The sequence below is a fragment of the Sinocyclocheilus grahami genome, unplaced genomic scaffold, assembly GCF_001515645.1.
Source record: "Sinocyclocheilus grahami isolate Dianchi unplaced genomic scaffold, SAMN03320097.WGS_v1.1 scaffold1258.1, whole genome shotgun sequence".
NCBI lineage: Eukaryota > Metazoa > Chordata > Actinopteri > Cypriniformes > Cyprinidae > Sinocyclocheilus > Sinocyclocheilus grahami.
In genome coordinates, this window is record NW_015506437.1 from 41,383 (window position 1) to 57,269 (window position 15,887).

General features: G+C 45.7%; 1 protein-coding gene across 1 annotated transcript in view; it reads right to left on the reverse strand.

Moving 5' to 3' along the window:
- Positions 1-102: 102 nt before the first annotated feature.
- The window catches only part of spred1 (sprouty related EVH1 domain containing 1), a 42,502-nt gene continuing 26,717 nt past the window's right edge, over positions 103-15,887 (reverse strand). The window contains exons 5-6 of the mRNA XM_016254531.1: positions 13,260-13,403; positions 103-2,407 (exon numbers count right to left, since the gene is read on the reverse strand). Of these exons, the coding sequence (XP_016110017.1) occupies positions 1,757-2,407; positions 13,260-13,403 (795 nt within the window). The 3' untranslated portion in view covers positions 103-1,756. The remainder of the gene's footprint in view (positions 2,408-13,259; positions 13,404-15,887) is intronic.

Below are 15,887 nucleotides of genomic sequence, written 5' to 3' on the forward strand. Positions count from 1 at the left end.
TCTCTCTCTCTCACACACACACACACTCTCTCTCTCTCTCTCTCTCTCTCACACACACACACACACACACAAACAAACACCGTACTATTTTAAATTCTCATTTTATTTTTGATGGTAATGTTAATTGATGTAATAAGTGTATGGTGTAACATAAAAACAGTTACAAACATCTGTATGCATATTTACATTGTATATTTATGAAAGTAACAAGCTACATCTGTATACAGAAAATACATCTATGACATGAGTTACTGAACTATAAATATTACATCATATATTTAGTATTTTCAAACCATGATAGAAATAGCTAGACATAGATATAAAGCGACAGAAGCAGATCGTGAGCGTTACGGGCGAGTCTACGGCGGATGTGAGGCACTTTATCAGATGGAGGAGAATGAAGCCGATGGCACTAAAACTAAACGAGTTCACAGGCTCAGAAACCACTGCTATACTGCATAATCAAGAACACGAGCACACGACTACAGGACGCCTTTACACGGGCAATTCATAACCGAGAAAATGCGCACACTATGTTATGCATTCCAGAGTCATATTTCCATGAATAGAGAAGAACACGAATAAAAAAATAAAACAGTAGCAGCACCTGATTAAACTGGTAGTCACATGAACGCAATGTTACACGCGAAAGCGTTGCATAATCTGCGAGGAACCGTAGAAATCCAGATTCGCCTCCAGCCGGTTCTCCACAGACGCCAACGATTCACCAGAAGAAGCAACACAAAAGCGCGGCGAGGGTTAAACCATACTGGAGAACTAGATCGCGATTAACAGTCATCCGATTAAATCTTGCGATGCGGTTAGTGATTGTTTCTAGCAGCTTCATAAGACGAGCTTCAAAAACGCTTGTTCCGCGCACCATTTACTGTCATCGTTCGGCAATACAAAACTAGAGAGAATCTCCATTAAAACCTCAGAAGTCATTTCCGTCGTCTCCACTACTTTTCAATGTGAAACAATATTCAAATGTGACTTATGTACATAATGCTGTGAAATCAAACCACGATACGTACCGTCACTGTGGGAATAGTGTTGATATGTACAGCCGGAGGTCCGAGCATCTCGTGGAAATACTTGCATAGAAAGTAAACCGCCTTTCTTTCCCACAACACTGACAGATCATCTTTGCACAAAACATCTGATTATTAGTCAAAACAAGATTCGGCATCAACATAAACAGCTTTAAACATGCATGTAAAATAAACACTTATATTCCACCTTGAGAATAATGTCCTGCGTGTTGGATGTTGTTCAGCGTTTTAAACCGTCTGCGGTTAAAGTCAGAAAGGAGCTTCTGGGATTATAATAAGTGCCCGCTGGATTGAAAGCATCAGCGCTTTAGGAAACGTGCGTCCCGAACACAATGCAGGAGCAAAACAAGAGCACAAGAGTCTGTACCTTAGTGCATTTCTCCGTCTAGTACTGATAGCGTCAAAAAGAAAAGGCCACGGTTAATAACTGCACGAAAAAGCCAAGAGCGGAAATCCCTTCAGCGTACATGTGTTAGATCTCTGTACAAGACACGATAGTATTATTATTTCTTCACATAGTTACACGCGACATGTTGCTCCAGGAGTGCGCTTCCTCATCATGTCGGAGCGGCGAGGACGTTCCTCCTCACGTCAGGAGCTCCTCCGCTCAGCTCCATCAACGTTTGCGCTCGGCCGCTCTCTCCACAAGCTCCAGTCAAGCGGTGAGTGACGCTTCGCCCGTCTCGGGCCAATGAAAACAGCGCTCAGCCCGCAGCCTTGTGCTTTCCTCCACAGCAGCGACAGGCCTCTCCGCAGCGGTGGCAGGCGCGCAGCGGCGGGTAGCAGCACATGCAGGGCGCCAGCAAAGACAGACCCAGCAGCGCCAGCCAGCGCACACAAAAATGCTCCTCGCTGATGTCGCAGGAGCATGGGTCCGAGAAGTCTCCCTCCGAGTCGGACATGCAGTGGTACAGCATGCTCTCGGCACACAGCATGCAGCTCACCTTGTAGATGCACTGCTTGATGGGGTCGGGCGCATCGGGGCACTGACCCCGCCGGTTGTCCTCATGGTTGAACATCTCGCGGCAGTAGATGCAGCGCGAGCGCTCGCCGTCCTCTCGCCGCCTGCGGGATGCCTTGCACTTGCCGAGGACCGGCTGCTGTGTCTTGACGGAGTCCTTGCCGCCGATGTGCTGCTCCGGGCCCTCGCCGTACAGGTACTCGCACTTCTTGCCATCCAGCTTGGAGAAGGCGGCGGAGGCGTCGGGCTCCTCGCGCTCTGGGTCCTGCTTCCACAACACCGGGTGCCGGTAGTCCTCATAGCCTCGGATGAGAACGTCCTTCCGCGGGTTGATGCGGACAATCTCCTCGTCATCCATGTGAAAGCTCACGTGACGCCTGGTGTTGAAGGAAACCTGCAAAGCAGTGACACAGAAAACATGTCAAAAGACCATGAACATCAACAAGCCTGAAAAACTGTAACTATCTGCTCTGACAACCATCTGAATTGTGACGTCATCCTGTAGTCAGTGGGTTTCTGGTCCGTATTTAACACAAGCTCAAGAAAAAAGTGTAATACTCACTCTACAAACATAAATAAAATCAGATTTTTCTCCCAACTTCAAGTCCTTCACCTGACCTGCTGGCTGAAAATGTCATTGTTTTTGAAGAAATAAAGCTAAAGCTACAATTGTAGAGTGAGTCTTGCACTTTTCTTCTAGAGTTGAAATTTTTTGATTTTTTAAAAATATTGAACCTCTTATATAATTGGTTGAGCACGTGCTATTCAATTTTGGTGCACATTTATTCTACGGCATATTTTTAGCTTTCTCTTGTCTTGGGAAAAAAACTGTTTGCTAAGTGTGTAAATAGGACTACAGAGGTTCTCTTTCGGTCGACTCGCTCAACATCTCATTATGGGAAATGCCTCTTGCGTGGCCATCCATGAAGCCCTGTACCATCACGCCTATCAGGCCCACACTCTCGGGAAGCCCCACCCCTTCCTATTTAAACAGCAGCACTGGCTCAGTATGGCATCCTACATCTCTTCACTCGCGGCATCCAAGCTACGAGCCCTTGTTTTCAGTGCACTTAGTGTTACTTCAGCAAGACTAAACTGTCCGAAAGACAAGTGACACTTGTTGTAGGGCGTCAAGCTATCTAAGAACATTAAGTGTATTGAATTGCTTTACCAAGCCCATGAAGTGGATAAAATCAACTTACCAGTTGAATTATGGCTTCTTCCATGAAGTCAAACAAGTCTACAGCACCCTTTCGACCTTGTCCTGGGGGATGTGGATTCACTATTGCAGCTAAGGATCTGGATGTGGTATGCCCGGCGTGTCTGCAAGCACCGATCTCTTGTAATCAATGCAGCAAACTGTCCCAGGGTGCTGCGCAGGAGAGCGGTGTTTGTGCAGGATGTGTGTAGCGATCCCGTACAAGGGAGAGATACAACAGCATCCCTGCAGGAAATGGAATATCCCATGCCGACGACGAGTTGGGCTGACCAGCTTATTCCTTTGGATGAGCTGGGGGGACCGGTCACTTTCGAGAAGGAAATTCAGTCATTCCCTAAATTCCTACCGGAAGATGATTCAGTTTCCATCACAGCCTCGGGGGATATATCAGATGATGGCAAGGAGGAGGATGACGAAGACCCGTTTGCTCCTCGAACGGAGTCCCCTGGTTACCAGCCAGGGGTAGAAGAACAGCAGACGGCAGCAGAGGGTACAACTCTGCATAAGGTTTGCCGACGAGAGTCGAGTAGACTGGGCATTGATTGGCCATCTGCTCTCCCTGCTGCAAAATGCTCGAGGCTAGATAGGAAGTTCCTTGATCCTACTACCTCAATAGTTCATCAGGCATTTCCACCTTCCCAGGACTGTATGGATGATCTGATGAAATATTGGGAAAGACCACTGTCATCTAGAGTTCCAGTATATGGGTTTTCCCCGCTGGACATGCAGGAGATGGGCTGGTCTCACATGCCATCAATGGAGGCAACACTGGCAGGCCATCTGGATCCCCGATCGGCGGTCGGTTATCCACGATCGCACCTAAGCTGCCTCAAAGATCTGATCGTTTCTCTGCATCGATTTTTGAGAAGATTTATAAATCTTCAACTCAGACGGGATGCGCTACTAACGCGATCACTCTTCTGTTGGCTTACACTGCCGAACTGGAGGAGGAGATGACAGGGGCCTTGTCACAAGGAAAGGACGTCACTGAGCTGTGGACCGAGATTTGCACGGTAACGGATCTCATATTGCGCTCCTCAAGATGCCTGGCTCAGTCCACAGGAAGAACGGTGGGTCTGGCGGTAGTTGGGCAGAGAGCACTCTGGCTGAATTTTTCCACCATGGGGGAAAAATATAAGACCCACTTCCTTGATCAGCCGGTAGATCCTAAAGGCCTGTTCAGGCCGGCTGTTGTAATGATGCAGCAGCAATTCGAGGCAAAGAGAAGGGAACAAGAAGCCTTCAGGTCGTTTGTGCCATGTAGAGCCCCTATGAAACAACAAACATCATGTCGTCCTGTTTATACACAAGCAAGAGGGCAAGCATATTGGCACGGGCCAAGGAGGGGAAGTACATCCTCATGGGTGATTGTTCCATATGATCAAGATAAACAATCTCCCTCTTGGCAGCAGAAATCCTTCGCTCAAGCAGCAGTGGCAGCAGCCCCGCCACTCCCCCTCCGACTGCGAGGGGAAGAAAGAAGAAACAGGCGGTTTAGCGATCTGTTTCTCACATTGTCTCCGCAAATCCCCCGGAGTACAATGAGTACACCGCACATACCCTGGGGTCAAGTAGAGAATGTCAAGAAGCACCATCACACACCTGTTTCCCCTGTGTTGTTGAATCAAATAAAGCAGACTGTTTATGCACAAGAACATTGTGTGGTCTCTTGTTCTTTCTGTTTTCTAAATTCAAACAAGTCTCTTATACAAATGAAAAGAGATTGTTTAAGTCACATTACGGTGTTACACAGGCATCCTGTACAAACTGTATTGTTGAAAACACCTGTAATGCAAGTAGAAAGTCTACAGCAGTTCCAGGTTTCGCCACGTTTGAACGAGGTGCTAGATTTCAGAATCAGAAGAAGAATGAGCTTTATCAATACACCTAGACCAGGGGTGGCGAACTCCAGTCCTGGAGAGCCGCAGCCCTGCAGAGTTCAGCTCCAACCCTAATTAAAACTCACCTGCCTGTAGCTTCCTAGTAACCGTTCAGACCTTGATTAGCTTGTTCAGGTGTGTTTGATTAGGGTTGAAGCAAAACTCTGCAGGGCTGCGGCTCTCCAGGACCGACATTCGCCCCCCCTGACCTAGACAATTGGGTAAAATGCACAGATTCTCAGTGGTTACTCAGCACGATTCAAAAGGGGTACAGACTGCAATTTGCGAGAAGACCTCCAGGGTTCTCGAGAATAAAACAGTCAAGAGTGCAGGCAGAGAATGCAAACATTTTGAAGGAAGAGATAAATTCTCTCCTTCTCAAGGAAGCAATTCAGGGAGTACCAGCAGAAGAATCAAAGAAGGGATTCTTCAGCCAGTATTTTCTAATCCCAAAGAAAGGGGGAGGCATTCTGCCTATTTTGGACTGCAGAACTTTAAACAAACACCTGAGAAAATACAAATTCAGAATGTTGACACACAAATCCCTGCTCCATTCTATTCAAAGAGGAGACTGGTTCACCTCAATAGATCTGAAAGATGCTTATTTCCATATTCAGATCCATCCTCAGCACAATTCCTAAGGTTTGCTTTCCAGTACAAGATATAAGCGTTCAAGGTTCTACCATTTGGCCTGTCTCTAGCACCCCGCATTTTCACAAAATGTGTGGAAGCGTCACTAACACCGCTGAGACAACAGGGTATAAGGATATTATCATATCTGGACGACTGGTTAATTTGTGCCAGGTCGAAGGAGATGGCAGATTTGCATACAAAGGCAGTGTTAATGCATTTGAATGCTCTGTGTTTTGTAGTAAACCAGAAGAAGAGCTCGTTAACTCCGACTCAGTCAATAATATTTCTGGGTTTAAGCCTAAACTCATTATCTTACCGGGCAACCCTGTCAGAACAGAGGAGGGAGAATTTAAGGAACTGTGTAAGTCAGTTTCATCTGGGGAAAACAGTTTTTTTCCGGCTGTGTCTGAGGTTGCTGGGCCTCATGGCTTCTGTCTTAGCAGTAGTGCCTTTGGGGCACTGCTCATCTGGCGGGACAGGGAATTCCTGAGGGAAGGAATGGCAATGGGAGTAGTCTTAAATCGCAAGGTGGTCACCACAGATGCGTCCTCACTCGGTTGAGAAGCGATAATGGAGGAACAACCTGTGAATGGGGTATGGACAGAATCAAAGTAATGCATGTAAATTGTCTGGAACTCCTTGCAGTTTCTCTGGCCTCAAACACTTCCTTCGGCAGATAAGAGACCGTCATGTGTTAGTCAGATCAGACAACACAACAGTGGTTGCAAATATAAACAGGCAAGGGGGAGTCCAATCGAGGAGTCTGCATGCCTTGGCAAAAATAATATTGTTATGGAACAGAAAGCACTTGCTGTCTCTCAGAGTGACACATGTGCCAGGCCAAATGAATATCGGGGCAGATCTGTTGTCGAGGGGGAATCCTCACCCGGGGGAATGGAGGCTTCACCTAGAGAAAGTTCAGGAAATATGGTCAGGCAAGAGTGGATCTATTTGCCTCAGAGGAGAACACACATTGTCCCCTGTTCTTCTCACTAAAAGGGATGGATGCACCATTAGGGATGGATGCATTAGCACAGCCCTGGCCAGAGACCCTGTTATATGCTTTCCCACCGATAAGCCTTATCCTCCCCACACTGTCCAGAATCAGATCACAGAGGGTAAGGGTGCTCCTAATAGCCCTGTTATGGCCATTAGGAGTATTTCTTTCATCAGTGTTGGACATCCTTACCTTCCTTCAGGAGATGCTAGAAGAAGGCAATGCCTTCTCTACAAACAAAGTGTACCTGGCGGCCAATTCATCTTGCTACATGGAATTTAACGGCGAAACAGTAGGAAAGCATCCTATCGTAAGTTGATTTATGAAGGGTGTGCGCCGTCTGAGACCAATCACCAAACCTATGTTACCAGCATGGGATCTGGCCCTGGTCCTGGAAGCACTCAGGGAAGCCCCTTTTGAACCCTTGGAGCAGGTAGATTTGAAGATTGTCTCCTACAAGACAGCTTTACTGCTCGCCCTAACCTCTATGAAGCGGGTAGGAGAGTTAGATGCATTATCTATCAACCCTGCATGTATCAGGTTTACACAAAATTTTTCCAAAGTTACTTTGCGCCCAAACCCAGCATTTGTGCCCAAGGTAATCAAGCCTGGCTATTCATGTATGGAAATAGAAATTCATGCTTTCCACCCTCCTCTCTCAGGGTCCCCAATGATAAGGGATCTGCAGCACTTTTGTCCGATTAGGGCATTAAGGATTTACTTGGAGAAGACACAGGGTTTTAGACGATCTGAAAACCTCTTTGTGTGTTTTGCAATCCCTAAGAAGGGCCAGGCACTGTCAAAGCAGCGGCTATCTCACTGGATAGTGGAAGCTATAAAACTGGCGTATTCAGTGAAAGGTCAGCTATTACCAAGCAATCTAAGAGCCCATTCTACAAGAGGAATGGCCGCGTCTTGGGCAGCATTTAAGGGTATCTCCATGGAAGTGTGCAGCAGCCGACTGGGTTTCTCCTCATTTTTTTGAGATTTTATAAATTGGACGTGACAAAATCTGCTTTGATGCAGGCAGTGCTGGAAGCACAGTAAAGAAAAGGTAAAGGAGGATAGAAGACTCCTAAGTGCAATGAATAAGATAGGGGATGCCCGAATATGGGGCATTTTCTATATCCCATAATGAGATGTTGAGCGAGGCGACTGAAAGAGAACGTTGGGTTATGGTTATAACCTAGGTTCTCTGAGGGAGATGAGTGAGATATCTCACCAGAGGGCCCATTATTCTTAGACTCGGAAGAGCTGTAAAGTATGCCATACTGAGCCAGCACTGCTGTTTAAATAGGAAGGGGTGGGGCTTCCCGAGAGCACGGGCCTGATGGGTGTGATTGTAAAGGGCTTCATGGATGGCCACGCAAGGGGCGTTTCCCATAGTGAGATGTCTCACTCATCTCCCTCAGAGAACCAAGGTTATAACCATAACCCAACGTTTTTATGGTTTCTCTTTGTTTATGTGATAAGGTGAGCTGATGAAGACTAGTTTTATTTACCTTATATGCTTTAAACATGTAAAACATCATTATTGGGTGCTTTAAACTAAACTATTTTGTGCATGTTTTTAAACCTTGTCAATTTAAACATTCAAGCAAAGAATAAACGCTTGAGAACTTGTGCGTACCGAACCATGACCCTAAAACGTGAACCGAAACGTGAGCAATCTGAACCGTTACATCCCTAATTAGCAGGAGATTTCATGGACATTTTTAACATCTCCCTTTCCTTGTCTGTTGTCCCCAAATTTTCCAGAACATCCACCGCTCCAACCCTAATTAAAACTCACCTGCCTGTAGCTTCCTAGTAACCGTTCAGACCTTGATTAGCTTGTTCAGGTGTGTTTGATTAGGGTTGAAGCAAAACTCTGCAGGGCTGCGGCTCTCCAGGACCGACATTCGCCCCCCCTGACCTAGACAATTGGGTAAAATGCACAGATTCTCAGTGGTTACTCAGCACGATTCAAAAGGGGTACAGACTGCAATTTGCGAGAAGACCTCCAGGGTTCTCGAGAATAAAACAGTCAAGAGTGCAGGCAGAGAATGCAAACATTTTGAAGGAAGAGATAAATTCTCTCCTTCTCAAGGAAGCAATTCAGGGAGTACCAGCAGAAGAATCAAAGAAGGGATTCTTCAGCCAGTATTTTCTAATCCCAAAGAAAGGGGGAGGCATTCTGCCTATTTTGGACTGCAGAACTTTAAACAAACACCTGAGAAAATACAAATTCAGAATGTTGACACACAAATCCCTGCTCCATTCTATTCAAAGAGGAGACTGGTTCACCTCAATAGATCTGAAAGATGCTTATTTCCATATTCAGATCCATCCTCAGCACAGACAATTCCTAAGGTTTGCTTTCCAGGGCAAGATACAGTGGTGTGAAAAAGTGTTGGCCCCCTTCCTGATTTCTTATTTTTTTTGCATGTTTGTTACACTTTAATGTTTCAGATCATCAAACAAATTTAAATATTAGTCAAAGATAACACAAGTAAACACAACATGCAGTTTTTAAATGAAGGTATTTATTATTAAGCGAAAACAAAATCCAAAACTACATGGCCCTGTGTGAAGAAGTGTTTTCCGGCTGTTTTGCTGCTTCAGGACCTGGAAGCTGTGTGATAAATGGAACCATGAATTCTGCTGTTTACCAAAAAAATCCTGAAGGAGAATGTCCGGTTATCTGTTCGTGACCTCAAGCTGATGCAAACTTGGGTTCTGCAGCAGGACAATGATCCAAAACACACCAGCAAGTCCACCTCTGAATGGCTGAAGAAAAACAAAATGAAGACTTTGGAGTGGCCTAGTCAAAGTCCTGACCTGAATCCTATTGAGATGCTGTGGCATGACCTTAAAAAGGCGGTTCATGCTCGAAAACCCTCCAACGTAGCTGAATTACAACAATTCTGCATAGATGAGTGGACCAAAATTCCTCAGCGCTGTAACAGACTCATTGGAAGTTATCGCAAACGCTTGATTGCAGTTGTTGCTGCTAAGGGTGGCCCAACCAGTTATTAGGTTTAGGGGGCAAACACTTTTTCACACAGGGCCATGTAGTTCTGGATTTAGTTTTCCCTTAATAATAAAAACCTTCATTTAAAAACTGCATGTTGTGTTCACTTGTGTTATCTTTTACTAATATTTAAATTTGTTTGATGATCAGAAATATTAAAGTGTGACAAACATGCAAAAAAATAAGAAATCAGGAAGGGGGCCAACACTTTTTCACACCACTGTATACGAGTTCAAGGTTTTACTGTTTGGCCTGTCTCTAGCACCCCGCATTTTCACAAAATGTGTGGAAGCGGCAGTAACACCGCTGAGACAACAGGGTATAAGGATATTAACGTATCTGGACGACTGGTTAATTTGTGATTTTGTCAATAATATTTCTGAGTTTAAACCTAAACTCAGTATCTTACCGGGCAACCCTGTCAGAAGAGAGGAGGGAGAATTTAAGGAACTGCGTAGGTCAGTTTCATCTGGGGAAAACAGTCTCTTTTCAGCTGTGTCTGAGGTTGCTGGGCCTCATGGCTTCTGTCATAGCAGTAGTGCCTTTGGGGCTACTGTTCATGAAAGATTTTCAGAGATGGGTTGCTTCTCTGAAATGAAATCCCTCCAGACATTTACACAGAAAGGTGCGTGTCTCAGTCCAATGCCTAAAGGCACTGCTCATCTGGCAGGACAGGGAATTCTTGATGGAAGGAATGGCAATGGGAGTAGTCTCAAATTGCAAGGTGGTCACCACAGATGTGTCCTCACTGGGTTGGGGAGCGATAATGGAGGGACAACCTGTGAATGGGGTATGGACAGAATCAGTCAAAGTAATGCATATAAATGGTCTGGAACTCCTTGCAGTTTCTCTGGCCTTCAAACACTTCCTTCCGCAGATAAGAGGCTGTCATGTGTTAGTCAGATTAGACAACACAACAATGGTTGCCTATATAAACAGGCAAGGGGGAGTCCGATCGAGGAGTCTGCATGCCTTGGCAAAAAGAATATTGTTATGGAGCAGAAAGCACTTGCTGTCTCTCAGAGCGACACATGTGCCAAGCCAAATGAATATTGGGATGGATCTGTTGTCGAGGGGGAATACTCACCCGGTGGAATGGAGGCTCCACCCAGAGGTAGTTCAGGAAATATGGCGCAAATATGGTCAGGCAAGAGTGGATCTATTTGCCTCAGAGGAGAACACACATTGTCCCCTGTTCTTCTCACTAAAGGGGATGGATGCGCCACTAGGGATGGATGCATTAGCACATCCCTGGCCAGAGACCGTTATATGCTTTCCCACCGATAAGCCTTATCCTCGCCACACTGTCCAGAATCAGCTCACAGAGTGTGAGGGTGCTCCTAATAACCCCGTTATGGCCAGGGAGGACATGGACAGCAAAGATAGTTCAACTGCTGTATTTGCATTCGTGGTGTCTTCCTCAGCGCAGAGATCTCCTCTCTCTGGCAGTGGGGAGGATTTTTCATCCTCATCCAGAGAGGTGGAATCTTTGGGTCTGGCCCGTGAAAGGTCTAACCTGAACGCCCTGGGCCTGCCTCAGAATGTGATCTCCACCATACAGAGTGCTAGAGCAGACTTCACCAGATCTCTGTATGAGGCAAAATGGAAAGGGTTTGAGGCATCGTGTCAGGAAAGACAGAAGATACCATTTCTTTCATCATTGTCAGACATCTGATGCTAGTCTTCTCTACAATCAAAGTGTACCTGGCAGCCATTTCATTTTGCCACATGGGATTTAACTATGAAACAGTAGGAAAGCATCCTATTGTAAGTAGATTTATGAAGGGTGTGTGCCTTCTGAGACCAATCACCAAACCTATGTTACCAGCATGGGATCTGTCCCTGGTCCTGGAAGCACTCAGGGTAGCCCTTTTTGAACCCTTGGAGCAGGCAGATTTGAAGATTGTCTCCTACAAGACAGCTTTACTGCTCGCCCTAACCTCTATGAAGTGGGTCGGAGAGTTACATGCATTATCTATCAACCCTGCATGTATCAGATTTACACAAAATTTTTCCAAGTTACTTTGCGCCCAAACCCAGCATTTGTGCCCAAGGTAATCAAGCCTGGCTACTCATTTATGGAGATAGAAATTCATGCTTTCCACCCTCCTCTCTCAAAGTCGCCAAGGAAAGGGGATCTGCAGCACTTATGTCCGATTAGGGCATTAAGGATTTACTTGGAGAAGACACAGGTTTTTAGACTATCTGAAAACCTCTTTGTGTGTTTTGCGAACCCTAAGAAGGGCCAGGCACATCTCACTGGATAGTAGAAGCTATAAAACTGGCAGATTCAGTCAGTTATTACCAGGAAACCTAAGAGCCCATTCTACAAGAAGAATGGCCACGTCTTGGGCGGTATTTAAGGGTATCTCCATGGAAGATGTGTGTGCGGCAACCGACTGGGCTTCTCATACTTTTGTGAGATTTTATAAATTGGACGTGACAAAATCTGCTTTGGTACAGGCAGTGAAGAAAAGGTAAAGGAGGATAGAAGACTCCTAAGTGCAATGAATAAGCTAGGGGATGCCCGAATATTGGGCGTTTTCTATATCCCATAGTGAGTTGTCGAGCGAGTCGACCGAAAGAGAATGTTGGGTTATGGTTATGACCTTGGTTCTCTGAGGGAGATGAGTGAGACATCTCACCAGAGGGCCCATTATTCTTATACTCGGAAGAGCTGTTAAGTATTCCATACTGCGCCAGCGCTGATGTTAAAATAAGGCGGGGTGGGGCTTCCCGAGAGCACGGGCCTGATGGGCGTGATTGTACAGGGCTTCATGGATGGACACGCAAGAGGTGTTTCCCATAGTGAGATGTCTCACTCATCTCCTTCAGAGAACCAAGGTTATAACCATTTCTGGGAAATTAAACATCAACACAGTGAACAGCTAAACATCGATTTACTAGTCTGTGTTCATAATCATGGTTTGGTAAACTATTCTAACTCAAACTTTCAAGGAAAATGTTCTTAAATAAAGACTGAAAGAGTTGGTGAAGCTTAATGATTGCAATGATGAAGACATGACCGTGGTGTAGCTTGTTTACATTTAGCTTTTTACTTCTGATGATTGTATTTAGGCTTCAAAATTCATGAAAGTTGTGTTAATTTGTGAAGATTATCATGATGGACAAAACATGTAAGAATCAGAAACTTTTGTTGGACAGAGAGTTTATTTTCTGCAATAATCTAAAAGCCAATGGAAAAAAGTCCTGCTGGGTTTTGTGGAGGAAACCAGGGTGATGCAAATTTACTGTCTACAAAAATACACTGTAGCACTGTATTTAACTCAATTTTGGATAAGATATGAACTTCCAACACTTTGAGTATGAATACAGTAACTTGCGTGATGTGGTCTGATGTGTTTGTGTGTGTGTGTTGTACCTGTGGAGGCAGGAACCTGAACTCAATCTCACACACACACACACACACACACACACACACATTTGAGTATGAATACAGTAACTTACGTGATGTGGTCTGATGTGTGTGTGAGTGTGTTGTACCTGTGGAGGCAGGAACCGCTGGCTGGCAGTAAGAGCCTTGTCGAAGGGCTGAGCTCGTACGTAAGAGCTGCGGAAAGGTTCAGTGGACACGACACCATGAGAACAGAAGACGTCTCTCACCGGTGTACCGACAGACATGGTCTCCTGTCAATCACAGCACACTCATGCATTAGCATGACCTAATGTAAAGCTGACCCAACAATGAAAATGTGCTCACCCTCAGGCCATCCAAGATATAAATGAGTTTGTTTCTTCATCAGATTTGTAGAAATGGCAGTGAATGGGTGCCGTCAGAATGAGAGTCCAAACGGCTGATAAAAACATCACAATAATCCACAGCACTCGTCCATCAGTTAACATCTGGAGAAGACAAAAGCTGAAACTAATCCATCAAGACATTTTTAACTTCAAACCATTGCTAAAATATGAGTCCATAATCCATAATAACGCTTCCTGGATTTGTTGATTACTTGTGGATTATTGTGGTGTTTTTATCAGCTGTTTGGACTCTAATTGGGGCAGTCGTGGCCTAATGGATAGAGAGTCGGACTTGTAACCAGAAGTTTGCTGGTTAGAGTCTCAGGTCCGGCAGGGATTGTAGGTGTGGGGAGTGAATAACCAGCGCTTTCTTCCACCCTCAATACCACGACTGAGGAGAGACCCTTGAGCAAGGCACCGAACCCCCAACTGCTCCCCGGGCGCCGCAGCAATATGGCTGGTCACTGCTCCAGGTGTGTGTTCACTACTGTGTGTGTGCACTTGGATGGGTTAAATGCAGAACACAAATTCTGAGTATGGGTCACCATACTTGGCCACACGCCACTTCACTCACTTCACTCACTCATTCTGACAGCACCCATTCACTGCAGAGGATCCATTGCTGAGACAGTGATGAAATCTCCAAATCTGATGAAGAAACAAACTCATCCTAATCTTGGATGACCTGAGGGTGAGCACATTTTCATTGTTGGGTGAACTATTCCTTTAACTCTTTCAGTAAAATTACAGAGTATTTGTATTGTAAATCTCCTATTGATGCGGTTCTGCTGTATGATTAATGAATCTTTCAAAGATGATTTTACACACATACATCAGCACTACAATCTAAATGACTGATGTTAAAAAGCTCCTGGGCATTAAATGCATCAACTGCAGAAATACATGTGAACCTGAGCAGAGACTGCTGGAACACACCAGCAGAGGGAGCTCTGAACCGGTGTGACGAGACGAGACGCTCAAACACGCGGGAGTCACGTGTGTGATGCCTCTGACCGCAGCGATCACTGATGTTCACATGTACCGTACCGGACCCTCCACAAGAACCGGCCCATCGCGACATGATCTGACGGCCTCACACTCGTCACCTGTGTTTGACGCCTCACACACACATCAGCGCACCACGGCCTGTGCCACATGAAAGCAGCTGACGCGCTCACATTACAAGAAACAGAAAGAGGAAATATCACACTGACACTGAATAACACTGTGTGTGAGTGTGTGTCCAGGTCTGTTTAGAACAGTTTGCTCCAGTAATCAACGTCCTGCGGTTGCTAAGAGACGTTTCCTGTGACTTCAGTCTCCCGTCTGAACTTCCCTCACACACAGACACTAACACACACACACACACACACTCACACACACACACACACACACACACACACCACACACACACATACACACATACACACACACACACACTCACATGTGCACACTCACACACACACACTCACACTCACACACACACACACACACACACTCCCACACTCACACAGACACTAACACACACACACACACGCACTCACACACGCACTCACACACACACACACACACACGCACTCACACTCACACACACACTCACACTCACACACACTCACACACACACACACTCACTCACACACACTCACACACACTCACACACACACACGCATATTGAAAGTAGAAAAAACAAATGCTCAAACACACACTCACTCACACTCACACAAGCACACTCACACACGCACACTCGCACACGCACACACTCAAACACACACACACACGCACACACTCAAACACACACGCACTCGCACACTCACACATACACACTCAAACATTCTCGAAGCTGAGCTGTGAGCTCACCTTGAACTCTTTAATGCTGGCAGGACCGAGGTGATGAACCCACATCATTTATCTTCTCCAGGAAATAACCCTTGGCTTCTCAGTCGCCCTCTCCTGGATAAAACTGTGAATAGCCATGTGTTAGAAACTGCTAAGGATTCCTACATTTTAGCAGAAATTAACACTCCAGGGGGAGCTCTTGAGCGGCTGACTTTATTCACAGACATCTTTCAAGTCTAACTTCTAATGATGCACTCTCTCTCTCTCACACACACACATACACACATACACACACACACACAAATGCTCAAACACACACTCACACACGCACTCACACAAGCACACTCACACACGCACACACACACACTCGCACACGCACACACTCAAACACACACACACACTCGCACACGCACACACTCAAACACACACGCACTCGCACACTCACACATACACACTCAAACATTCTCACTCACGCACACACACACACACAGACACACTCACACACGCACACTCACACACACACACACCCACACA